Here is a 27,983-nt window from a genome sequence, read left to right on the forward strand (position 1 = left end):
CTCCTCCTTTACTACACTTGACTTTCTGTAGAAATAATTCATTGCAATAACTGAGTTTAAGAATAAAATTTTCACATGAATCCACTAACAGAAAAAAATTGCTGCCCTTTTTATTAAGTTATTATATTCTGTTTACAAATTGGGTAGCACTTCTAACTTTGAACGGACTAACTGTGAAACAGATATGAGATGGGTGAATTATTCAGGACATAACATATTAAAAGTACAACTGCGAACATATCAAGAATTGATGTGCTTTATTTCAGCATATCTCTCTGGCAAGAGATTGACCCCAGGCGTTAAATGTACTTTTTGAAATTCTGAATAAATTAGCATCAACACATTTTTTCCCATGTATTTTTACAGCTAGCCCCTTTTATTTTTCTTGTTTTGACAAATTCTGCTGGTGTGAGAGCTATTACCTATAATGACATACACAATAAAACTGGAACCAAGGAAACTCTTGCATGAAACACTTCCAAGCACGCTTATTGTAGTAGTGGCAAGCTTGCTGACCAAGACTGCCCACTGATTAATGAGCTGCCCAACTGCTGGCAAAGTCTCCCACAGTAATACTGCTTCACTGGACAGAATGCAGTGATGACTGTCCTTCCCTATGCCTCTAACATTTACTTAGGGGCATGCATACACACATTTTTATCTGCATCTGTATCTTCCAAACTGTGACTGGAATGAACACGTTAGGATACACGTGGAGCATTTATTAGGAGTGATAAGCATCGTGTGAAAAGAACAAGTTCATTGTGTGTATTTGTTTTGTGCAAATTATGAAATTAAAAGGGCAGTTGTCTAAGTTAGATCACAACATTTATCTCTTTAGATACTGGTTCTGTTCACACTGTGTACAGTTTCAGTCACCCCAACAGCTAACAATGACGATATTGCTGACACCAAACAACAACAGAAGAATTTTCAGCAATAAAAAATCAGTTTGCCTCAATCTCAAAGCACTTTGGCAGTGGAAAGCGTTGCTTAAATTAAAAAAAAAATCACAAGCAGACTAGTAACTGCCTATATTCATACACTAATTCTATGACCTGTTTTTACTGTATAAAGCCATGTCAACACCAGCAGACCAGCAGGAGGACATACAGCAAGGAAAAATAATTCAAAAACAATATGCACACTTTACAGCCACTTGGCTCTAACTATAAAACTTTACTATAATAACAGCAATGCCAAAAATACAAAGTATATTTACATTTCCAAAACTCTCTTACTTCAGCATCAAAGCGGGGATCCTGATAAGCGTCGCTGATATTCACTGGGAGACCCGTGGAAGCTACAAGTTCAGCAATGCTATTATTTATTAGCCAGTCAGAGTAAGATGATGATTTCTCCACACTGTCTTTGAAACTATCAAAAGGCATAGGAAGAGAAGAAAATAATAGACAACATTGCTTGAAAGTTGAGAATGTCTTACAGGCATATTCATAGGAACAGCAGAATTGTTCACAGCTATTAATGGTTACTGAGCATTATCTATGAAACAATAACTTGGTATCTATTTGAACAGTACACCAAAAAATTCTCTCCTTTACACAGTTCTTTCTACTGAAAATAGCATTGACCTCTTATGTAAAATAAATACATTTAATAATAAAATGCATTGACATATGAATCAAGAGCAGGATTACATTCCACGTTTCTGCTCATCAAAAGAAAACAGTTCTCAAGTTTTCTGTAGAGCTAGTTGAAAACAAAATTTCAGATTTTAATTTTTCAAATTAGGCTGATAACTTGGGTTATTTAAAATCCATACTTCCAATGATTTTTTTTTTGGTCATCTGAAATGTCTTGTTTATTTTTTATTTGGTCCAGAGTGCTGGATCAGAGTGGCTGAGGAAGAGATCATTAAATAAGTCTTGAAATCAATAAAGCAAGTGTGTTACAGTAGGTGGATTCTGGTAGATATACGAGCTGTGAATGTCAGTAAACAAGCATAAGACACCAGAATTATGGGCTTGACACACCAGACTTCACCACAGCTTATGCTTAAGGTCTCTGTAGACACAGTTTTCAAGTCCTCATCCAATCCACAGGAAAATTCTCATTGACTTACTGTAAACAGGTTTTTGACATTGGCAAAGGATACCTATTTGTGTGTAAATAAATAAATGCATATTACCTTAGCTTTGAGAAGAAAAATGATGAATTTTCAGCACCTGAGAAACATTACTTAGAAAAAAAAGTGACACTGAGCAGCTATGGAAAAGACTGCAATGGTTTGAAACCTTAAAATAATGGATAGGGATAAAGGATGCACAGTAAAATGCGTGGAAGACTCAATCAAAGTGAAAGGATTGATTTTTGTTGGCTGCATTAATTTTCTGGAGACTAATTCAACTAAGTCATTTATTTGAAAGAAAACTCAATAGTCCTAAAAGGCTATAAATAAAGATAATAATAATGATTTACACAAAGAAATCTAAGTGTATCAGCTTTCAGTTGGGATAAGGATTTTGAGTGACTGTAATAAATGTTACACTTTGACAGGAACCTTTACTGAAGTAAAATGTTTTTGAGTTAAGTAATAAAATTTATTTGTATAATTTAAGATTTATTTCAGGGCATCAATATACTTGAGAGGAAGGAAAAATCTTTGAAGATAAAAATCTAATTTCAAACGTGTAGCTCCCAATTCATACCTTGAAAATCTGGATGATATTATCATTATAATGTAAGACAGTTTAAATGAGGACTGGATTATGAGTGTCACGCATTTTAAGTGGCAAATAAATTCAAGTAAAAGAACCAAGATATATTTCAGGAAGAAGTTTTAGAAGCATGTTCTACTATGTTTCCCCCAGTCCTAGCAAGTACTTTACAACTGCTCTCTGGAGAGAGGCACTCAACTTTCACCAGGAGGAAATATCAGTGCTTAATTCTGATGTAAATCACAGACAGCTGGCTCCCTCTCCATCCTCAGCAACTCAGAACAATCAAAAGCTCCTCTAAAAATTACAAGTAACAATTTTCTCTATGCTGTGGAAAGCCACGAGCGAGTGCTGCTGGACTGAGGCAGGCAGCTGTGCACCACTGCCCCCATGTCTTGCCCACACACAAGCAGCAGCACCATATGCCAGACAGGAAAGAAAACCCAGCTAGAGCACCAAGCGGTGCTGCAGGCTCCCTTCAAGCAGGTGCATCCTCGTGGACTTTCCCCAAAGCGATATTCCCTGATAGGGATGACAGAACATACATGGGACAGCAGGGAGGTTGTACTGCCAGAGTCATGAGTATCTTCAATCCTCTCTAATGTGACACGAACCCTTTCAACTCCTAGGACTAAGACAGCAAAAAGATGTCTTAAACAGCATAAAAACACTGCAAAGAATCAGGCAATACACAAGTGAGTGTCATCCCCAGGGATGGTGACAGTGAAACAGCAGTAGCAGGGATTTCAGAACTTTCTTTGTACCTGTCCAACTGGGAGGGAGCACAAATATTTTCCTCAGCAAGCAGCCCACCCACTGGCTCAGGCAGCTCACCTTCCCTCTAACTCTGATACTTAGGTTGCAGAATAGTAATCTCAGCTACATCAGCTGCTAAAATGACTTCTGTGCAGGAAAGATACAGCTCACAGCATCTTCTCACTGGTACATCCAAACTGAACCCTCAAGGCTTCTACAAGTCATGTGGCTTTTTTTTCCAAAGAGAAAAAACTAAGAGATATGGCAAAACTGTTCTTCAAGAACAATGTGATTGACAAAAAGGAGAGCATCTTACTAATAAGAATTGAACTCAATCCTGGTGTGTGTTGGCATCTGCTGAACTGAACAGAATAATGCAAGTGTGTCCTTGCAAGGTATTTCTTTACAACCAACAGCAAATAAGATGCGAGTATTCATTATAATATTCAAGGACTAAACAGGTGAGCTGTTATTAGGCACAGACAAGAAAGGCAAAGGAAAAGCTAAATTTCTTCTAAAACCAAACAAGAAAACGTGTTAGCACATAAAAAGATACATTGTCCTTGGACCTTCTCTCTCCTTCAGATAAAGTTTATAACTAGAATGATTCTCAGCCTGTAATCTTTGGATTTCCACTAAAATTTCAAAGAAATTGTATTTATCTTCACTAGAGTAGTGATGAAGAAAGTCACCTTGCCATTCTTCCCTACATAAAATATCTCATGATGTTACCATCAGTTAGGGATGTAGAATGTGGAATGGAAAGGGCAAAACTCACTAGAAGAAATGCTCAAATGTCAAGGGCTCCTGGCATTGTTCTGTATCCTAAATAACCTTTATTTTACCACTATAGTGCCAACAACTCAAGCTGTGCCTGTGCTAGATCCAAGTGTGACATCATATCTGTCAGTCTAAACTTGATCTTTGTAAAACCAACTTCACTCTCTACTAGATGGAAAATGAAAGAAAACAAGTAAGCCTTTACATTAAGATGCATAGAAATATACCTTTATAAGTCTTATTACACTGACTACTGGGTTGTTTATTCATGTGCCTCAGACCAAAGTTAAAATAATCTTTACTTGACTACATGCAGAGCAGGCTACTACAAATTGCTTTTTGGTAACATGCTAGCATAACTATGGTAACAAGAAATGAGCCAGCTTGGTTATCTTGACACCACTCTACGTTGTGTTGACTAATCTGGCTACTGATCAAGTTTGAGAAAAACAAGAACAACCACATCCCTTGATTCACACCCCTGTCCCTTAACAAAAGGAATTTATTTTCACCCTTTTAATTGACCAAGGAAAGAACAATTGCTACTCTGAAGCTTTTTGTCAAAAGGAGTAATTTATGATTCTCAGATTATTTATTCATATTTAAACCTTAACGTGATGTTTTTAATCACTTGCTTTTCTTTCCCATTTTATCTCACCAATCCATCGCCCTTCAGTGGTGGATAGGGCATGGAAGAGATCTAGTTTCTACCACTGTCTGTCTTTGTGGACCCATACTCCGCCATCAGCTTGTACTAACAATATACTAAAATAAAAACAATAAAATAAAGCTACTATTTTTGTAACGCTAAGATCAATCCAAGAAAAGCATTAATAATTAGGAACTGTCACAATTTGGAGCCCTTGGCTAAGGTGAATGTGCATGTTGTAAGTGGTAACTTCTTACCACACTGGAGGTAAAGAAGTAAAGCACTAAAAGCAGAATAAATCCATAAATACATTTTGAATGTTGTTTGAAGGGCTTACATATGGCAAAGCACAAAGTAATCTTCAAGTCTGCTAAATTATGGAAAGCAGGATGGACAGAAGTTAGGATTACACCTTTATGGCAATCATTCTGCATGGGAAATAAGTATTCAGAATCAGTATGATTTTTCTGCATACATATTTTTCTACATACATATTTTTTTTTTCATGAGATAATCCCTGAGTTTGAGCCCCAAAAGAGAGGAGAAACTTTCTCACAATAACGCTGAATCTTCATCCACTCCTTTAGTACGTAGGAGCTTTTAAGTGAACTTTTGTTACTGGTTTTCATTATCTTGTAGGAATTAATACAATAACCCCACAGAAATCTCGATTACTTCCTACAGTTAGCTTTTTGTCAATGTTTAAATACAGATCCTGCTAAGCAAAACATACACATTTATTTTGTCTGGGGTAACAGGAACACAATTTCTAGCAAATTCATGTTCTCTGTGGTTTTTAGGTTTTCCGACTTGACAAGAACAGAAATCAAATCTTACTGGAAGTCTTTCAATGCAACTCTAAGGAGGCATTTTGTAAGAGATCAACAAACAATTTTAAAACAATTTTGTAATTTTTACTTCAGTATTAACCATTCAAAATGACATTTGTGTGTTCTCCACAAGTTCAACAATAAAAAGGCATTAGTTATTTCCTGGTTTCTCCTCTGAGATACTGATATAATTTTAGTATGTATATAGCAATATTGACACAAGCAGTTTTCCATTTGAAGTGTACAGGAGTCTTGTCCTGGTAAAAACAGTAAGCTCACATTCTTCAATCAAATCTACCCAAAGTTCCATAGTAAAATAAAACTAAGACGAAGCAAATTTAAAACTATGTGAAAAATGAAGCAATCCATTACCATATAAGAAATGAGCACTAACCTGTTTTCAGTATCAGCACTGCATTTTGGAGATAACAACTCAAAGGATTTTGTAAATTTCACCACCTGTCACATAAAAAAGGAACTTAAAATTGTTATTAAAATTATAGATATATCAAGTAAACATTAATGGAAAGTTCCTATATTTAAATAATATTTTTATCCGGTGATCGTAAGACAAAAATTAACTCTATATTCCCCCACAGTGGAGAATTCATGTTCAAACACACTATGCATTGTTCATAAACAAACAAAACTAAATGAAATAGTCTGATATTCCTTCATTAAGTTATTTTCTGCAACAGTATGCTCCCCCTCAAAGAACTTTGGAACATGAATTACAGAGCTTTACCCAAACTTCATTGGTTTTTATATATAGGAAAATAAACAGATTTTTTTTCCAGTACTAATTGTAACCTATTTTTCTTGAACATATGTGCCAACAGCACACAAATGAAACATTTTAAGAGTAGCTGATTTGACACAGATAATATTTTTGGATGCTAATGAATATCCACCTTCTACTTCAGTTCTGTATTGTAAAAGTCTTTCATGTGATATGTGAAAGATGGTATTTTAGACATGGCTTTGCATTCAGTTACTCCATAAAGACCCACTTTGATAATATATAAATATATATATATATAACTGCTCCAAAACAGGCAGAATCAGGAAGATAATTGTTTTGCCACTTGTAAAAATGCTCAATTGTGCAGCAAGATGCTATTCTATTCCAACTTAACCTAAGATTTATGATTATTTAGAAAAAGAAAGCGATTGACCTTTTTTAGGCTTATCTGAATACCTTGTCTTTCCACATTTCAGGATTTGCTCCAGAGGAATAAGAACTCATTGTGTGTGGTTTGGAAAAAAACCTCTATGTTCAGAGGTAGAAATAGTACTAAGAGCAGAAAAAAATTGAAATGCCACCCACAGCCTGCTTGCTACAAACACAGTGTACTGCTCTATGAAAAATAAAATTCATATTATACTTGCAAAAATAGGAATGTAGTACAACTATATTTTGTAATTATAAAATCTGGGGGGGGGGTCTAGAATGAGAAAAACTAGAAACATTAAAATTATGTAACAGAATATATACATGAAATACAAAGCTCGATCTTGCTTTTATGAATGCTAGTGTAACTTAGGGATACTCCATTGAAAGTATTTAATTTCTATTAGTTTAAATGAAATGAGAATCATATCTTTCCTCCAGGAAATCAAATGTTGTCTGCTATACATACAGTCTTGTGATTCTCTGGTAATCATTTACACTTGTCATAGCCTTGCAGCAAATCAATTACAGAGTCAGTGAATCCAAAGATACTTGAATAGAAAAAATGTTATTACAAACATTTTAATCTGTCAACTATTTCTCAAATCAACAGAAAGGAGGAGAGGAGGATAGATTGTGCTGAATAGCCACAAAACATGGAATGGAGCTACCAATGTAAAGGTAGCCACTTATTTTACTACTGATTACAATAATCATAACAATGTTAGACATTCTTAAAAGAGGATCTCATACCCTGCGAATACCAGTGTTTACAGTGTCCCAGCAAAAGTCCTTGTAAAAATGATGCATGAAATCCAATTCCTGATATATACTTTCATATAGTTTACCTCCATCTGTTCAACTTAAGAGCTGTACAACAAAATAATTATTCCCTGATCAAGTGGAAAGAGCAATTGAAAAAAAAAAAAAAAAAACAAAAAATAGAAAACAAGAATACTTCAAAAATGCTGAAAGTCGTGTTTTCACTTCACCTGCTCAATGTAAAAAGCTTCCTTCTATCACAAGAACAAGTATGGTTCTAAAACTGTTTGGAAGCACCACCTATTTAATGAGGCTTTAGCCTTAAAACATCAAGGTGATAAATTCCAGGTAAATGTAAATGAATCTACAGACAAGGCTTTTCTTTCCTTTTACTACAAAAAATAAGATAAAATAAAAATAAAAGAGAACAAATCAGGTCACTTTTTTGTTTTTTTAAGCAGACCAAAGAAGTGCCTTGCTTCTCAGTTAAGCTGTCCTAGCTGCTCTGCAGTACAGACAAATTCCATGACACAGAAAACTGCAAATCATAGGTCATCTGCTGGATCACACCACAGTTGGATCCACCAACAACTTACAGGCATTCCATTAAATTCCTTTAGTTAACTTGAAAGAAATATAAATGTACTTTTCAGTTTCCCTTCAAAAAGTGGTATTAGATAAAGATTCAACCTGTATCTAATTTACATTTAAGAATTATATGCTGGAATAATTCTTGCTGACCAGCACTTACATACGGTGTGAAACAACTTCTCCACAATAAAAAAAAGCTGCTACACTACTCATATATTAGCCCTTCTGCAGGATATGCAGACATACTTACTGGTGATTCAATATCTTCTAGAAGTAATACGGAGCACCTTTCACACTTCAGTAGGGTTTGGGCCCGATGCATAATTTTCTTGACAATTTTCTCTAAGTCAGTCTGTTCTTCGAAGAGGTCATTCACTACTTCCAGCAAAGCCTATATATAAGCATAGAAACATTTTGTTTTGGTTGCAGAATAAATAAATACATGGAGCATCACAAGGAGTCAATCTCTGGGCTTGATTTTAATGAGTGATAAAATGAAATCTTCACATAAAGTTATTAATGATCATTTCAACAGAATCAATGTGTGGGGGGTGGTGGTGGTGGGTGTATCTGAAGAGAGAAACAAGTATTCATTTCTAAGCTCAACGCCGGGCACAGTACCACTCATAGCAAACAATGGGAATCTTTCAAACCATTCCATTTTGATCCAAAAATGAAACAATGGCTGTAATGCAACTCTCCAAGTATGCAGTATGGATTGAGTTACTTGATTTGCTATATTGAATTTGCTGGTGCATTTATACTTGTTTTATTCATTTATTTCCCATTCTGCATGTTCAAATTAGGAGAGAAAAGATGACATCAAGACTTCTATATTCCAGTAACACTCTGAACCCAAATTTACCACTAACAACTTTGTCTGTAAAATACAGTGATTTAAAATGAAGAGCTTCTCATTTCATTACCTATAAAAATAATAGACTATGTTCTTTCTTATTATGAGACCAAAGTAAGTTTTCATAGTTTTGTCTGGGATAGAGTTAATTTTCTTTGTAGAGGCTCACACAATGCTGTGTTTTGGACTTTTGATGAAAATATTGGTGACAAAACACCAATGTTTTTACTTGTTATAGAGCAGTGTTTACACAGAGCCAAGGACTTTCCTGCTTCTCTTGCTGCCCTGCCACAGAGGAGGCTGGGGGTACATAAGAATTTGGGAGGGGATATGGCCAGGACAGCTGATCCAGGCTGGCCAGAGATTCCATACCACATGGTGACATGCTCAACAATAAAAGCTGGGGCAAAGAAGGAAGGGGGCGTGGATGGGGGGGGGAGACATGTTCAGAGTGATGGTGTTCATCTTCCCAAGCAAATGTTACATGTGATGAGTCCTGCTTCCCTGGATGTGGCTGCCGATGGGAAGTGGTGAATGAATTCCTTGTTTTGCTTTGCTTAGATACGTGTGTATCTTTTGCTTTACCTAGCAAATTGTCTTCATCTCAACCCCATGAGTTCTTGCACTTTTACCTTTCCAGTTCTCTCCTTCATCCCTCCTGGGGAGAGAGAGCAAGCAGCTATGTGGTACTTAGCTGCCTGCCAGAGCTAAATCACAACTGAAGTCCAAAACTTTTTCTTTTATTCTGATTTAGGGCATTGAAACTAATGGACACCCATATAGGTAAGCATAACAATGTTAGTGGGCTTAGCTCTCGCAAGTGCAGTGGTCATCAAAATGCTGATCACAGTCACTGGAAATTGCCACCACCAGTGTGCAGGTTGATGGGGGGGGCGGGCAAAGTATAGACCTGTCTATCATGTTTTACTCAACTACTTTCAGCCATGGACTAGCCAAAGCTGAAGACCAACAACAAGTCAAAAACACAAGTACAGGCTACCGTGTACTTGTCAAATGGCAGCAAATACTTGTTATGGCAGCAAATACTTGTTATGCCTCCCACAGCTAAAGCAACAAGAAACAAAAATTCACATCTCTAATCCAATTTCCTAATGTGTCCACCCACCAGAATTTACCACTTTCTTATGAAGAATGAGAACGTACGTAATATTTTTCGGCTGAATGCCTCCCTTAGAAGAATAAACGCCAATTCCTCAAAAGTCTGTCATTGTTCCCTGCAGGCTGGGAATCTGTAGCTAATTTTAAGTCTTTAAGTAATCAAAAAAAAAATATTTTGTTTGAACATCAAACAAAGAAAAAAAGAAAAAAAAACACTTTGGCAGACAGGCTTTTTTTCCTGTTTGTTCCATGTCTCCACCCCAAAATATAGTAATCTGTAGTCAGACACAGACAGAAGACAAGCTCAAATATTTAATGACCCTTAAATCTATACACTCTTAGAAAGGGCTAATTTTGGTTTTCAGAGTAGTGGGAAGTACTAAAATCGTGGATATGAAAACGTTAGCACTTGATATAAGGACCCACCCGACTATAGTTTCCCCAGATTTGTGAAGCAAGAGTACAGTACAACACCACAGATGGTATTTCTACTGAAGCTTTGATGAGGTATGATCCACGATCACAAAAGTATTATCTGTCATTGAAGGAAAGGTGATTTGAAAGAAATTCAACAATTAGGAAAAAACCTCCAAATGACCATTTCATTTCTTAAAAAATAAAGACCTCTCCAAGAAACAACTGGCATGTGAGCTCAGTATTATTTTCACTTCTTTGAAGCCTCCTGCCCCAACTCATGCATGGCATCAGCAATGAGTAATGTAACATATCTATGCAGACACATGCTGTCAAAATCCTTCACATAGAGGTCTTTTTGCTTGCTTACTTTTATAAGGATACATCCACATTATTTGCACATGAATTGAATATTACAAATCCAGCATACCAAAAGGTTTGATATTTCTGGAGTTTTACACTGGCAGCAATTCAAACTCTTGTAACTTTCTACCGCACTGTCTGTGTCACCAGCACAATTGTCTCACTGCTACAAAACAAGAAACTGACACCAGGAAACAATAGCCACCAACAAGAGTGTTTCCCTCCCACGTTCTCTGCTTGCTGCCTCCGTAAAGTTCACTATCTGTTAGAAATGCATTTTTTTTTTTTTTTTTTTTAAGTAAAATATAGTCAAAACTGTTTAGCAAACACATATACGTAACTGGAATCTGAAGGAACAAAAGAAGGTCCAATACTGGTCCAATACATGTTTTTGTTACTCACCCGGCTTCTGTCGTACTCCTTCCTTGAAGCTGCAAAAAGCTGGGCATTGGATATGGCAATCCCGCAGAATGGGAGATACATCTGCATCACCTAGAATCAGAAGAAATTCCCAGTCATTAAAAACAACTGCAATTAGACACGTTATTAGCAAAGAGATCTAAACTTAGGTTGCATTTCCCAGGAAGGTCTTGGCCCGCTCACTCTTCAGCAGAACACTAAACAAAAAGCAAAATCATCATAGACAAGGAACAGAAAACGGATGGAACAAAGACCAATTGGAAGTAAAGAATGAACGTATTTGGTTTCATAGGTCCCAACAGTGAGTTTCCTCTATGACTTGTCTGGAAAATTGCAGATTCTCAAGTCTAGCAATTGTCTGCTGAAGACTATATTAAAATACTGTAGGCACTGCAGCTTCCCCAGCAAAAGTATTCTTTATTTTTTCTGGACTGCTTTTGTTCTAAGATCTAAAGTAAGTAAAAACTGAAAACAGCAAGCTTGAGTCACATTCCTGCTGATTTCTAGAGGACACAGATTTTGCAGAATACCAGCACTGTGGAACATAACACATCCATCGAAAACTCTTAGTCAGAAAGCTGATTGTCTTCTCAGTGAGGGGGACAAAGGGGTGGGGAAAGGGTTACAGATATGCTTGAGAAAATACAAGGGAAGAGAAAGGATAGGGAAGTTAAATTAAAATGAATGAAAAGAATTACAAGACTTAGACCTGCAAGAACCTTTGTATTTAAACCTTTAAGGGGAGCAAGCTGGGCCTTAATACATCACCATCCATTAAGAAAGAGAGGCTAGACAAGAAGGACTGGGAGAATATTTTGAGGCACAAGCTGACCATACTTTAGGCTGCTTCTGTTTGACATGAGTAAACCATTCTGGTCAAATATTTGAATAGCTGTAAGACCTGCACTTTCACAAGGATGACAGTGGAACAAAGTCCAATAATAACATTTTTAAGCCACATACTGATAACAAGTCTGTAACACACTGTCATTGCAAAGCAGTTCCAAACTTGGGTCTGAGATATTAAGTAGATTTTATAGGTGCTGAATGGTCTCAATATTTGTGAAGCCAGCGGGAATTGGAGTATTCTGTGTTTTACAGAGTCAGCCCCTCTGTGTACCTGAAGCGATACAGAAGTTCACCAGATGGTTAGCAGAATATATGAAAAGCTTTGATAGAGAGAGCTTCAGTCCACCTTGATGTCTTTAGACAAAATAGATGATAGTATGAGCACTGAAATAAACTTCACTAACAAGGGAAGGGACCCTTATTCAGAAGGGTTACTCGGCTTTGCTCCATTGGACCTATTCTGAAAGATAATTCTACTTGCAAAACACCTAGGCACGGCTGAGGAGGGACCAGGGCACAAGTCAGGCTGGCAGGAAGCATCACTGCAGGGAGTGACTTAAAAGTCAAGTGGACTTCCCATCCTGAACTGAGTGAAAATTGAAAATAGCCTGAAAATAGTTCCAGTGAGGTGCACTGAAGCATATCACTGTGATCTTTAAACTAACTATATGTAATCATTTCTGTAGCACCATCATTAATTTCACATTGTAGGTGTATGACATTCTCCTTTTTGGTAATAAAGTGTGATTTCTAAGTGAAAGAGCATTTCCAATTAAAAAAAAATAAAGTAATGCTACAGCAACTAACCATTCTTCTCCCCAGTCTTTGTCAACTGGGAGATCCACTGCAGGCAATCCTCTCCTGTGAGAAATTCTGGCATAGAGAAACTGGCATTTGTCTTTGAAACTCCATTTCATTAGAAAATTACTGCTAACCCAGGGAAGTGGGCTATTAAGACTATTTGAGGAAAAAATTAAGAGTTGCAATCTCTCAGAAGAACCAGAACACTCCGCGGCAATTGCTGTTCTACTTCATCTTCCTTAAACACTCCATAGGCTACAGAAATAGTTTATTTGTGTTGGGGTAAAGATGAGTCCTCTAAGAGGATCTTCAGATCCTCTGAATTTTGCACCTTTGCAGCTGCCATTCTGTCAGAGTAACCACAGGTGTTATGAATCCACACAAACACACCTATACTGCGAGTTTGCAAACACTTTACTTTAGTCCGCTTCCACCATGGTTCCCTCTAAAGGAAAGTGAGGCACTTCAGACTTGACAAACCCTTATCGTTGTGCAACAGTAGTATTTAAGCCGGTCAACTATCACAACAGACCTGCAGGAAAGAGCACAAGAAATGAAAAGCAAGGACTGAAATACAATCCCTGAGGGGTTCATCATTCTTTCTGGTAAGAACTTCTGAGAGAATTTTGCATATTTGCGCGTAGATTTTACTTCTAAAATGAAGCAAAAACTTATCTGTATTTCCTTGTAATAATACTAAATGCCACAGCCAAGTAAGATGTATGTAGAGCAGAAAAATTTGAGAAAAATCTGATATTGGAGTAATTATATATATCATAGTGAGACTATATACAATTTTTACTTAATAAAAATAAGTAAATACTAGTATTCATTGGTCCCACACTGCAACCTATTTTCCCAAATATGATGTGACACCATAGCAATGGAAAGCGGTTTATGAACCTTCAGCCATCACAGAAGCAGCTAGCAAGAACATCTATTTAGCAAGAAGAAAATACAGTTTTGCAATACTGAAAAACACCACTCTCCAGAATACAAATTCCAATTTCTAAACAGAAAACAACATCCATAAAACACTGGTTCATGAAATGTCAAGAGTCTAGAAAAAGCTGACTTACGTCATTTTTTCCCACTACTCAAACTAATTGTGTAAGGTTTAGCACAACTAAAACAGATATCAAGTACCAAGCTGTTTAATATAATCAGTAGAAAAAAATTAATAAATGTCAACAAGTATTAAGAAAAAAATATATAAAATCAACCATCAGTTAGAGAGGAACCATCCTGTAGTAAGCTGTAATAAGACATAAATTAATTATCACTGTTTACAGAAGAGCAAGCGTAAGAGCAAAAGCCTACTGTCTTTCCTCTTCCGTACTTTCTGAGCCGTAAGGACAACTGCTGCATAAAACAGTCTTTGGCAAGTTGTAATATAGTACCAAATAAAGAATAGACATTTCTAATGGTATCTGAATTTTAAATAAGATTTTTTTCATCAAAAATTACAGAATGGAGTAGAAGGCAGTTATCACATTTTGACTTCAAATTACAAAATTAAGTCTGCAGTGCCTGAGACTGCTTTCTGCTTTATTTTGTCATGTTTTAAGAGAAAGGAAGTCTTTACAAGCACCTCCAACCTACTGATATTACAGCTGTTGACACTCCAACAAATAAGAAGTAACAATACTCAGCTCGTTTCTGACCAAGCCACACACTATAATGAGCTGGTATTGTTGTGCAGATTCCCTTCGAGGATTTTTCCTCTGAGGGGAACACAAAGAAAGAGTTGAGGAAATAGCATATAACACTATAAACTGGAGACAACTCTTTAAGTTACAGGTATATAATTACAGATCCTTTGGTGCTCCAGTACATTGCAATACAGAATCGTAATGCACCGCAATTCTATTTCCATTCCTGCTGATCATTACTATCGCTTCTTAAATAAAAGCATTTTACTTATAATAAGCATAAAAGCACAGTCCATGTTTTAATGTCTTAAATCTCCAGCACAGATATGGTTTGGTAATATACTATTGACTTTTGGTAATAGCAAATAAATTAGGCAGAAGCCTAGATTTTAGAAAAAGGACAGATTATGGCTGGTCATAGATACACTGTTACTCAGTACGTCACAGGAGCAGACCCAGATAACACATGCTTATTTTAATTTGTTTCAGTGAGATGATCTTTTCAGGAAAGAGCTGTTTTCTTCCCCATCTGCTGTTCTTCCCGCAGCACTGGACAGGTCAGGCCGGCTTGCCTCTACCAGCCACGGTCTGTACAGGTTCTACCAAATTGTTATATTACACGGTGAAGCCTGCGTGATGCTGGAACTTAAGGGATCACTGGCACCCAGTTCAAAGCTGGAGTACACTGCATGTTTTCATTACACCAATGCACAATATGTGTGTGAAATTCATAGAAAAACAGCTGACATACCCTTCCAAAAGGCATAAAATTATCTTCCCTTGCCTAAAGGAGATTTTAAAAAATATTTTTGAAGGAAAAGAGAGTGTTCCTGAAAGGAAGTTTCCTTCCATATCTAATTTGAACTAATGACAGGAAAAAAAGCCTGCAGATTTATTAAACAAAGCAAATTGCTAAGAAAGAGAATAGGCAGAATATGAAAACATCAAAAATATAGCTTTACTAGATACACTTTGTTCATTTATTTTGGCAAATAAGATTAGTTGCAATGATTCATCACAGTACCTTGCGGCATATTAACAAACAAATCAGTAAATTTGTAATAGTATATTTTATTAAAATAATGTTCAGTCTGAATAACAAGCTAATCTAATGAACCTACTAAGATGCTGGAAGGGACAACCATTTGTTCTGGTGCCAGCTATAAGGCATTCAGATAATTGCAGGTTAACAAGATTATATTGTGAATTACTTGAGCATACAGGGTCCAGGTAACCTGACACATTTCTCATACCTAACAGTCCAACAAGTGCAGCATCCTCAGGTAGCAACTACAGGCACCTCAAATTCAGAATGGCGTACAAAAGCTAAAAAGCTGTATTCACCTACAAAGTACTCAATATTTTATCAGGGGAGGAAACCCTCAATGGAAAAAAGGTGAAGTGATAGGGACCAATTCAATACTTCATCCTCTTTGTTTCTGAATTTTATTTTGTTATGGGATTATTTTATATTAGGAGTACTAAAATACATACACCAAAGGAATGAACAGGATAAGTACTAGAAGCTGCAATATGCAATCACTTAATTTTCAGCTGAGGTCTGAAGATGATGCATCTTCTCTGCAAAACTAAAGCAGTGAGATCAAATGGCTGTCCTGACCACTGTTACTTTTTCCTTCCTGCAGAAGGATAGATTCCCATTGCTTTATCATCTCCACACATCTCCAAAATTTTCCAACTGTTATGAGCAAAGTTAGACCTTTGAATCTGCAGATAAGCACTGAAGCTGTAGCTTTATATTTGGAAGTACTAAGCATTCCCAAATTCCACTGTATTAACTGCTAGGACACGAAAGCTGCAAATAAACCTGCTCTTGTTTCATTGTTTTATATGGCATCAGTTCTGAAGTCCAGATGAAGCACAGCAGTCCGCCTTCAAAATTTCAGAGGGCAGCCTTCCATATGGTTCCTCTGCTCATAAGCACAGTTTTATAGACCAACAGTTCTATAGCTGGCTGCAGTGTTGGGACACCTATACTAGAGCAACCCAGTGTCTTGGGATATAACACTCACTTGCCTTTTCGTAGACACTGGGACATAGTCAGAACATGGGTTATAAGAGATGCCTAAGAATGTTCCTTCTAACTGCTAAAAAACAAGAGTTTCTCTGGTGATCTGGGCTTGAGTCTCATAGTAATTTATACATGCTATAAACCTTTTTATCATGAGAAACAGGCAGTACCAGACCTCTGATCAAGCTCTTTCTGACAATGCCTGGCCACAGGTGACACCAACTTCCCCCTCATCACACAGCCTGGGGACAATGGTGCTTCACTGAACTTGCAAACCCTTTTCTTTCTGCTGCCCATGAAAACCCCACTGCTGGCTCCTACTTTCAAAGTTCAAAAAAAGCCTATTTTCTAGAATTTGGTGTCTCATGGAAAATAGCTTACGTTTTGCAATTTTCACCTCACAAAAGGTATATAAGGACTTTAATTTCCTAACCTCAGTATTGTTTCCCCCTCTCAAATAATACAAGCTCCACATCAACCACAAAACAGTATGAAATTATTTTTCTTACCCTATATAGGGATGCACTTTTTCATATCTGCAGATCTCCATGTGTTTTGCCTTCTTTTTTTTTTTTTTAAACGATAACTAATGGTATAGACAACAAAGCTAGCTGCACGCATGCAGACCTGCAATGCAGAAAGTTATTCGCTAATCGTGAAAAAGAGCCAGTGCTGCAATGGCAGCACACTGCAGAGGTAAAATGCTAGCTTCATGCTGCTGGCTGGAAAGAAGCCCTGAATTCAGCTTCAGCTAAGTGCAGTGACATTTACCCTGCCTCCCCCACATGCAGTTTTGCCCACACTGAGCATTCTCCAAGAGCACTCAGTGCCACAACTATTTGATGGATATAGGCTAACTCACGGCTTCCAACATGCTCCAAGCATCCCCTTGCCTGTGGTCACAAAAGACAACAGTTTGGATGACCGATGGAGGTAAGATGCCTCTCAGGAAGGCTGGGGTGCCCAATCTGGCACAAACTTCAGGATATACTACTCTCAGCAAACACTTGTCTGGTTCAAGTGTTGTCTTTAGGGGCTGCACCAGTCACTTCTTTTTATACAGTTTGCTTGGTAAGTCTGTCAGGGAAGCAAGGTAGTACAGGCTTCCTAGAAAGAGAAAAAAATATCTTCGTAAGGCAAATATTTTTACAATAGCTTAAAGTTATGTTTAATGAACATACTTAAAAACAAGTCAGGGAAACCAGCTGCCCCTTTAAACACTTCCTGAAGTGTTAAAAATAGGTTCAGCAAGTGAAATATTTTAAATAATTCAGAAAATAAGAAACCAAAATAAATTGCAAAAACATTAAGCACAAGCACTCATCCAAACTCCATCACCTTCTGCCAACTGTCCACACCTCTGATAAAATCTGATCATCACCTAGATTTGCAGTTCCCAGAAATGTTTTCCAAAATTATTTTTCCATTCCAAGCATGGACAGAACCATTGCTTGGTAGAGACATCCCATGAATTATGGGGCATACAAACGCAACCCAGCTCATAAGCTCGTGCTCACATCAGTGAACCTACAGAGGCTCCTGGACCAATTTTCTATTGCCCTGGGCTTATTTATTTATTTATTAAAATTGCCTGTGGTTATTTACATGGTACCATAAAAATGCCCTAATACTCACAAACAGATGACAGTGTCTCTGTCCTATAAAGCTGGCTAACTGTGGAAGCTTTTGATTGCTGTAAACAGCCTGAAAAGGAGCACAGGAGCATTTCTTCAGCCCTGACTCTGGGCTTGGCTGCCTCATATAATTACTGGCACACATTCAAATGAGATAACTGCGTCACCAGACAGATTACAATACACGTCGCCTGCAGGAACAGACTTATTGCAGCTTTAAAAACCTGAATCCTATGTAGGTCATTGTCCTCACAAGCCATGGTGCTGGGAAAGTGTTGTGCACAGGACCGAGGGGCAGGAGGGGGCATAAGCACAGCGTGGACAGGTTCAGCCTCAGCCCCTGCCCCTTTCCAGCCCTTCTGAAGGCCCTACAGCACAAACCCCATCTCCTCTCTCTCCCCCTATGCACCTCAGATGTTTAAAGTGAGGAAATAAGCGAACACATCTAATTTTATTTACAGTAAGACCCTTGTAAGACTGTTTATACAGTCAGAACTACACACATCTACTAATCCTATTTCATTTTTCTGGCAGATATTTGCAGGTTTCTTGCCCCAGTCATTTTGCAGCTAAACATTATTCATACCTGCCACCACCAGCAACAGATGAAGCTCAAAAAATCTAAACAAGCCACACTGAGTTATTCTGTCATACACACAAAAACATTGATGGGGTCTAATTAAATCTATTTTTGGTAATATATAAGACACTGAAATTTAACATTGCATTGAGTTTAGCATTTGGTATAAAGTGGAAAGGACAATAAGTTGTAGAGCAAATTTCCACCAAGTACCTTATTTCAAATACTGTTTTAATCCAGACAAATCTGAAACATGACAACATTTCTTCTAGACTAGAACTTCCCCCCACCCTCCCCTCCAAATTTAAAAATATGTAAAACGGCTACTAATCTAGGATCAAATCTCTTGGTCTCATACGTGCAGAGATCCTTCTATCTGCATTGGAAGCTTTTCCCTGTTTGACTCATACTCTATAAGTGATGCCCGATAAGTCCTGTCCCAGCAAACACTTCAGGTTATCACTCAGTTATTTAACATGTGAAATCAATCTGGATTTGCAGCAGGAAAAGCAGGGACAAGGGAAGGAGAAGAGTTGGACAAGGAAGAATATTGGTTCCTTTAAAATGAGATATGAAGGATTAAAATGAAACGTGAAGGAAGTGAGGAAGAGTAGGGGTGGCAAAGAAAAAAGCATTGCCACAAGGAGCATCAGTCACAGCATAAGCACCTGTAAGCCTCATGCCTGGCATGCAGCACTTAGTCCTGGGGGTTCAGCAAAGCACTTCAAGCTTGAAAGCAAGGAAAAAAGTCACCCTGTAAGCAGCCCAAATGAGAACTGTGAAGCTAACCTAATACGATCAAACCAGTAAGCTGGTATGCTTCTGTATTATGGGCAAGTTGAAAGCCACGGAGATGCCTCATTGCGAGGGCTTCAGAGTCTCCACCAAGTCTGGATGGTGGAGGTATGCACCATGTCTGTGTGATGACACACAGTTCAGTTGCCATCAACACAACCATTGTTTCTTTGTCAGGTCTAGTGTTTCCATCTATTGGTTTTGAAAGCTGGCAGGGCACTGTCCTTTGTGGCAAGACCTGACAGCAAAATGCTAGGCAGCTTTTATTAGTTCATCTGAAATAACATGAATGAGCAGCATCGTGAGACAGACAAGTGTCCTCAGAACCACAGCTCCTACTTACCAATTAACTTTCTGTCCTTCAAAGATGACCGTTGTTCAGTCTTTGACGCAGTCAAATTATATCATCACCTTAATAAAAGTCAAGTTGACAGGGTTCACAGAGGACATTTTACCTGCATAATGTTTTCCAAAGAGACAAGAGGGGCTGTTACTGCCTGTCTGCTATCTCCTGTTGGAAGATGAGCCACTAGAGGCTAGTCCCCAGGCACAGGAGTCCGCAGCCATTGTGCAAGAGCACTGGCAGGCAATCCTGCAGTGCCTTAAATCTCAGTATATCAAAGCACTTTGGCAGACCGGGGGTGAAGTTTTACAGCAGCAATATCACGTCGTAATTTTCTTATGGAGACAGGAAAACTGAGCCAAAGAAAGATGAAATGATTTATCTGAGGGAAGGAAGAAGGTCACAAAGAAAGACTGTCAAAATTAGGGAAAAGCTCCTGGTTCCCACCACACCTGAATTGCTGTACCCAGCCTGCCCAAAGACACTTATAAAAGTTTCATAACTGCTGTTGCATGAGACTAAGGTATTGGTATTAGTTCTGCAGCATAAGAGCAGAAAAAATGATACTATTACTGATAAAATAGAGCTGTAGATCAGAACTTTAGACCTATATAGAAGGATTAACAAACACCATTTTAAAGTTGATTTTTCCGTTAACACAATTGCAAATTTCTGTTTTACCTTGCCAGATTGCATCATACATCTGTGGTGTTACTGTTATGGGTACTACCTGTAATAGCTTATCATGATAACTAAATTGTCCTGAAAACAAGAATAAATTCCACATGCACCCTTTGAGAAAGCAATCTTTAAGCCACACAATTCTACTTACAATTCAGTTACCAACTCCCAACTCTTGTCAAAAATGAGAACAAGATATATTTGTATACTTCTTGCTGCAATCATAAAGTATTAGAGTATACAGGCAAAGCAAAAAAACGCTTCTACTAATTGTTGCATCTTACTGAATAAAGATGTCGTCTTTCACTTTTCTTACAAATTAAGTTGTCTTTTAAGCCAGAGTGCAGGCATGTGTTACTGTGAGTGAAACAATCCTGCTGTTGCATACTGTGTGCAGTTTAACCAAAAAAAGAATTTAGCTCATCTGTATATAACAGTCCTCATCCAGATCACAGTGATATTACTGTTTCTATTCAGGTTCTTCTTTCATATACTTTTTCATATTAGATTTGTTTAAAGGTAGAGAGACTGTTTCTGGAGGAGCTTATTTCTGGAGGAGCTTACTGCAGAGGCCTGATCCTTTGCCATGCTGAGGTCCTCCAGCAAGGCAGGTGTTCTTGCTAAGAGCCCATTCTCCTGGCTTAAACCCCAATGGGAATACAAAAGCCTGAGTCTAATGTGCAAACCAACCAGATTTCTTAGGTTAAATTTTAGCAGGTAGGAACAAGTTTAGCTTCTCTGTTCTCCCAGAAGAAAATCTGAAGCAAGTTTTCTTATGCAAGTGAGACAGAGTCTGGGTGATAGCTTAAAAGACAGCCAGAGACTCATGACAACAACTACATCTCAGTCTATATTCCCTTATGTTACTCCATGTCAAAGCATTTTTAGCATTTCATAGGCTACAGAAACTTTATGCCCAAATGGATAAAGCCTTTGATGGACTAGAAATAGTCCACAAAGGACAACGTATGGCGTAATGGGCTATTTCTTATATCACACTATTTTATGCCTCTTTTCCCACTTTGATGCTCCTGTGCCCATTTACCTTATTGACTATTTCTTTCATAATACACAGAAGCATCACTACTACCACCTAATTACAGCATATTTTTTGACACAAATTCTTATGTTATTTTGTTGAGTTTCTCCTGTCAGCTCTTCATATATTTATCCAGAGAAAGCTGTTTCTGTTCTTCTTTCATTTCTGTAAGGAATACAATGCATTTCCAGTATATAGATTTTTTTTTTAAATGTAATGTTTCTGCATTTTGTCATAAAGTATATTTTTTTATACTAGCAGAATTGACTATTTCAATCCAACTATACCAATTAGATAATCTGAATTAGTTTCTATTACAGCTTTTTCAGACCCAATTAAGAATTTCTGTAATGCTTATAACATGTATTCTAATTTCTACCTTTCATATTATGAGTGTTCACTCGCCACGTGAAGCGAGGGAAATAAACCCTACAAACCTTTAATTTTAAAAGCACAAACCCCCCATGTTGAGCTTGTATATGAAAAGAGAAGTATATATCAATAATAGCATTTTCAGAACAGTTTCTATCTGAAGTGACAGAGAACTTGCTGGAGGGAAACATATCTATAAAATCTAGACACTGTCATTCTTAGTGGTCTAAGGTTAATAACTATCCAATTAGGGACAGGTGAAAACTGATGCAGTACCAATACAATGGAGCAATTTCTTAAACAACAAGACTTAAAAAAGCACACAAAAACGCAGTTTCAGATGAAGGGAACTTCTGAAAGACTATCACAAAGTACAGAAATATTCTTTAACTGTTTTCTTAATGCAGCTACTTGAAGAAAGCGTTGAGCAATTATATTCTATCCTCTCTCATTTTCCTCACTATGAGCACAGTTTAATTAAAGGAACAACAGAAGAAAAGGATATGAACCAAATACTGCCCTCATCTACATCAGTGTGAGCTTTCAGTAATACCTCTGACACTTCAATTCAGATTTACATGGTTGTAATTTATAGAACTTTGTCTTCTTTAAAGGTGGGGAAAGGTGGTTGATGCCTCAAGGACATTTTCATCAGCTCTGGTTGTACCAATTTCACAGGAGACAGATTGACATTAAAATGTATTTTACCCTTTCCAGACAGATACCAGTCAGAAGAAGCTGAGCATAAACATTTACAAAATTTCTGTGAAGCCATGTAATCTGCAAGACAGCCTGACTGGTTTGACATTCCCTGCTTTCTCCATACCTCTCTCTGCTCTATGACTACCAGAGTGCCTAAATCTCACATCTTACTGGTTTGCCCGTGCACAAGAACATCTGAATAAAAACAGGAAAGGAAGCGAGCATTTCTGCACAGAACTTGGAATCCTAACCATGATTTCAGTAACAGCAAGTAAGAAAAATATATGCTATATATTGGTAAGATTTAGAGATGCAGTTGTAAAAGAGAATTGTAAAAGGAAGTGTAAAAGCTGTGCTTTGATTTTCTATCTTCACTGCACAGATAGGAAAAGAACATATACAGGAAAAAAAGATTATGCAGCACGTAGTAAAATGTGCAATTTATAAAGAAAAACAATAATTCAGTCTGCAATGCTGAAAACGTACCAGCTAGAGAAAGCAAATTTGTTTGTATATAAAAAATACACTTCTGTCTTTAATCTTTGCTTAAAAAAAATAACTTTGAATTCTACTGTTTTGCCCAGAATCTTCACAAGACATCAGTAAGTAAGAATCAGAGTTTGGATGGATGACAGCCGTGACCTTCTGGACTCAGGTATCCCCTTTCAGCTGATGTTAGGCCTTAGAAGAATAAAGTCTGCCAGAGCAGTAAGAGGTAAGCCAGCTCTATTCCTGAACTAAAATCTCCTTTTTTCTACCCGAGGACATCGGGAATTCTCTTTAGAACAGCACTTATCATAAGGTGCTGTTACTGGTACTTGCTGATTACTTTCTTACAGCCTCAATTAACTCTGCAGTCAGGAAGGTCAATATCATTAACTGCTTTCAGTTTCAGCTCATGCAATTTTAAAAATAAAACAAAGTAATAGTTTGGGTATTTCCCTAATTCTTTACAACTTTCAAATGCATGTTCTAAAATACTGATTTACAGAACACAGCTTTGACATCTGACAGATTTTTGTCTTGAAAAATGCTCTAAACACATTACCGCTCATTCAAGTCTATCTCAGATTCTTTTCTGGATCCTTCATTGGATCATTATCACAATGGAAGAGCTTGTCTCTAAGTGAGCTGTTCCAAGGTTTCTGATCACTGCTGCAACATGACCAGCAGAAACATGCCTGAAAATCAGCTGAGGTCAGAATTTGTGAAAGATTTCTCAGAAACTAAGAACAGCTTTTTTAATAAACATCCTGAAAAATAAGTTATGCATCTCATTGATCAGACTGAGGTGCTTTTTTATAGTTAAAATACATTCCTTTGGTTATAAGTACCTACATATTGCAAATTCAAAGACACTGTAGCAAGAATACAGATGTTACAACATGAATGGTCTAATGAATGGTATGAGTAAGATTTGTAAGGAGAGTTAACCTCTATAACACCAAATGATATAAGTTTGCACTGTAAACCTCTTCTTGTTACTAATTCAAAAGGTATTACCTGGCACTGATAACCTTAAGAAGTTTCAAATGTCTTTGTTATTGAAAAAGTATAATATAGCTTAAAAAATAAAAATAAATAAAATCTAAGTGAGAATACACATTTTGGGGGAGGGGGAATGTTATCCCATTCAGCTGAAATTGTGGTAATTAACTCAGACAGTAGATTAGCACCTTCCAAAACTGCCTTTTGAGCACCACTGATTGACAGAGCACCAGGAGAAGCACTGCATGGTACTGCACCTTTGAGTTTTGGGACTGGGTGGACTATAGCAGACTTACTTGAAAAAAAAAAAAAAATCAATTCTTGTCTGTGCTGCAGAGTTTAAGGTGCTGATGAAAGCACGTGGGCTGGTTTGAATGTGAGCCAAGCTTTTTCCACACATCATTGTGTCTCCTGTACTAATGACTCACACCTGCAAACACTATCCGATTTCTAGGCAAAGATATTTATAAATTGGGACTATGGGGCCAAATCCTGGTGGTATAATTATACAGATCATGATTTACCTAAAGCACCTGTCTGTAAAGTGTAGAGGAATCTGGTGACATTGAATGCACTCTTTTCAGGTGCCAGGAAAACCAGGTGCATTTTCTCTTATGATAAAATCCACAGTGTAATATTGCAGACTGCTACCAATCTGATGTGGTAAAGCACTACCTGGCTGCATGAGAAACATGATCACAGATCTGTGAGGTCCACTGGACACAGAAAATATCACACTATCTTCTCTCACAGCAGGTACAGGAATTGTTTGTCATATAAGCTGTTTATACCCAGAGACTTATCTGTTGCAGGCCACTGCAGACAAAGATTTCAGACAGATTTTCAAAAAGAGATTTTATTCAAGCAAAAATACTGTTGCCCCAAGTTTGTGATTACAATCTTGCCTAAAGCATCTCACTTGCTGGTCCAGTGAAGTATTCAAACACGGTCACTAGAGTCTCTTTCAGAAATTCTTCCCCAGTGCTCAGAGGCTGCTCCTAGTTAAGACTGCAGAAGCATCAGCCTCCAGTAGCAATTACATATCTTTTTCTCCTTCCTCTGCAACTGGCCACAAAGTGTTTTTACTACATCTTCAGATGATGTAGTAAAATGCAGATGCCATTTGTCTTCCTTTCTTTCTTTGGTGTAATTTGGTGAAGGGCACAGAAGAAACAGTTCAAACCAATTGACTGAACGACCTCTCTGTGAGAGCAGCATTATGAACCATACAGTGAGTTACATCCTCAGAGAAATAAAGCAGTGATTTGTTACAGCATAAGCTCTGAAAGATGTTATTCTTACACCTAGTAAGTACACAGCATCCTGCACCTTAATGCTGAAAAATCATATGGTGTTTTGAATCTCAGATTAAGGTGATTGTGTATCTAAAAAAAGCTCTGGATAAATAGGGGGGGGAAGGTGGGAAGCCTTTATATAGAAAATTGGGTGTATAAGCAAGCCTGTAACAGTTATTTATACAGGCATGCATTTTGCTTCCAGCAACACAAGGTTCTTCCAAACATATTTACGTATACCTCATTGCACGCCTCAAGAAAAACAGTAAGGCATTAATATTAACATGGCTGTTGAACTGCAGACCAGAGGGCATTTGATTCAGGCAGGTGAATTGTGTTCAGAAGTCATTATGCCAGTGACATTTTTGGTGTGGAATTACTGATGTTAAGGGTTTCTTTGTGCCTACATTACTGTTCAATCTAGAGCCAAATTACGTTAAACATTTGCACAGCACCCAGCAAAACAAGACTTCACTTCCAGCTACAACCTTTAAGTAGTCGACCTAAGGCTGGTACTCCACAGTACCAAGGAGGAAACAGCATACAAACCAGTATTACCTGGTCTTTGAGCTACAGAAATAACAGAAACAGAGCCTGTCCTGCCATTGTACAGGCTATTTAAATGAAATATCCAAGAGGAGAGAAAATGCAGAAGAGTATCATTCCTTAATTTGATTAGAATTTGAGTAGACTGTTCATTCCCTCTCTCCCCACCATGGTTTTGGGCTGTAAAGGCTGCTGTTAAACAAGAAATGCAAACCAAGGAGAGCCTGAATGATCAGGGATGTGCCCTGCATCGTACACCTTTGCTTCGTATGGCTGCATAGAACTGCAGACATACAAAGAGAAATCTAAATACAGCTCACTGCCCATGTGCACAAGATTGCTCTCCTTCTGTTTTTATTCCTTTTCCATATCATTTTAATGATTTTCCCAGTGTCTAGGAAGTTTATCTAAACTAGGAAAATATCAGCCTCAGCTTAGCTTTCAACATGCATTCAACCTTGCTGCAGCCCTTACACCCATTTCCTATGTTTTCTGTACTCTAATACCAGTTTATTTCTCTTTTCCTCAAAAGTCTCATTTCCAACTCCGTTTCTGCTTATGGAACAACCAGTTTTCATTTAGCTACTGCTTCTCAGGAAAAAAGTTTATATTGCTTTTTGTTTTAATTCTTCTGGTTTCATGTTTTTTTTTTTTTTTTTATAAGGTAAGATTTGCTACTGCAAAAAAAAAAAAAAAAAAAAGACTTCATCTGTGGAACTGGAAAAGCCCAAGAAAGGGCAATGAATTCTTCACACTAGCCTCATCTGTCATCTGTCCTGAAATACTATATAGACAGGTAAATAGGATTTTCTTGTTACTTTTTTCCACTGGAAGCGACAAGTTTGTTTATTTATTTTTACCAATACCTGCACGACTGTGGACTTCATATTTGAGAAACTAAACTCAAGCATAAATTGATTTCACTGAAAAAGACCAATAGATGGTGCCAGTACAACCAAATCCAAAGGACTAAAGAGCTCTATATGCTTACACAAATTGCATGAGGCATTTGAATAAGGAGCTTACTTCCACCTCTCCCTCTCTCCTTTCTTTTTTTATGTGTGCAGAGAGATTCTTGCATCTGAAAACAGCTCATTTTTAATTAGCAACTACAAATCAGACTTCAGCTACTGTGAAGTAAAAAAGAAAAACAAAACTACTTTATCAATCTCATTTCTAAGAAGTGCTGGCCTACCATGGAAACCATTATCCATTTTACTACTGGCATAACTACTCCTTCCTTCCATCTATCCATCTTTACCCCCGCACAGACTTGCTGAAAGTTAAGGACTGCACCCACACCGATAGAAGAAAGGAGGCTCCAGGGCACAGGGCTGGTTCCAGCTTTCCCTACTGTCATCCACGTGGTTGGCACGCAATAGATGAAGCACTTAAATTTGTCCCTTTCACTAGTCCATATTCACACTTTTATTTTTACTAAGTACATTTTACATTAAAGAGAGTCAGGGGAATATATAAAAGTACTTTTATTTAATAACACAAGTAAATCTTTTAAACCCTCCTATTCTCACCTTGCTAGCAAAAAATGCTATAAATGAGCACATTAGCTAAGAGCTCATTTTGCAAGACATATGATACATTTTGTTTTGAAATAATTCAAAATAGGATCTCACTTCAAGCTGTATGCTAAGCTAATACTAGCAAACATAGCTGCCTCCTCATAAGCCAGACCACTGCACTTTAGGAATAGAACAAAAGAAAACTAGATTTCAGAGATTAATATGCAAACAAAATATTACATATTGATGCACAGTGCTCCCTCCT

At 37.5% G+C, this 27,983-nt stretch overlaps 1 protein-coding gene across 8 annotated transcripts in view; it reads right to left on the bottom strand.

Annotated features, from left to right (window-relative positions):
* The window catches only part of PDE11A (phosphodiesterase 11A), a 135,105-nt gene that overhangs the window by 66,518 nt on the left and 40,604 nt on the right, over nt 1-27,983 (bottom strand). For 7 of the 8 annotated variants that reach the window (XM_083841026.1, XM_083841024.1, XM_083841023.1 and 4 more), the window contains 4 exons: nt 11,372-11,461; nt 8,468-8,608; nt 6,088-6,152; nt 1,242-1,377 (listed from right to left, as the gene is read on the bottom strand). In XM_083841026.1, coding sequence (XP_083697152.1) covers nt 1,242-1,377; nt 6,088-6,152; nt 8,468-8,608; nt 11,372-11,461 — 432 coding nt within the window. Of the gene's footprint in view, nt 1-1,241; nt 1,378-6,087; nt 6,153-8,467; nt 8,609-11,371; nt 11,462-17,232; nt 17,831-20,075; nt 21,004-27,983 lie in introns of those variants that run through there. The other variant, XM_083841030.1, reaches the window with a different exon arrangement.

The sequence above is a fragment of the Anser anser genome (genome assembly GCF_964211835.1).
Source record: "Anser anser genome assembly, chromosome: 6".
NCBI lineage: Eukaryota > Metazoa > Chordata > Aves > Anseriformes > Anatidae > Anser > Anser anser.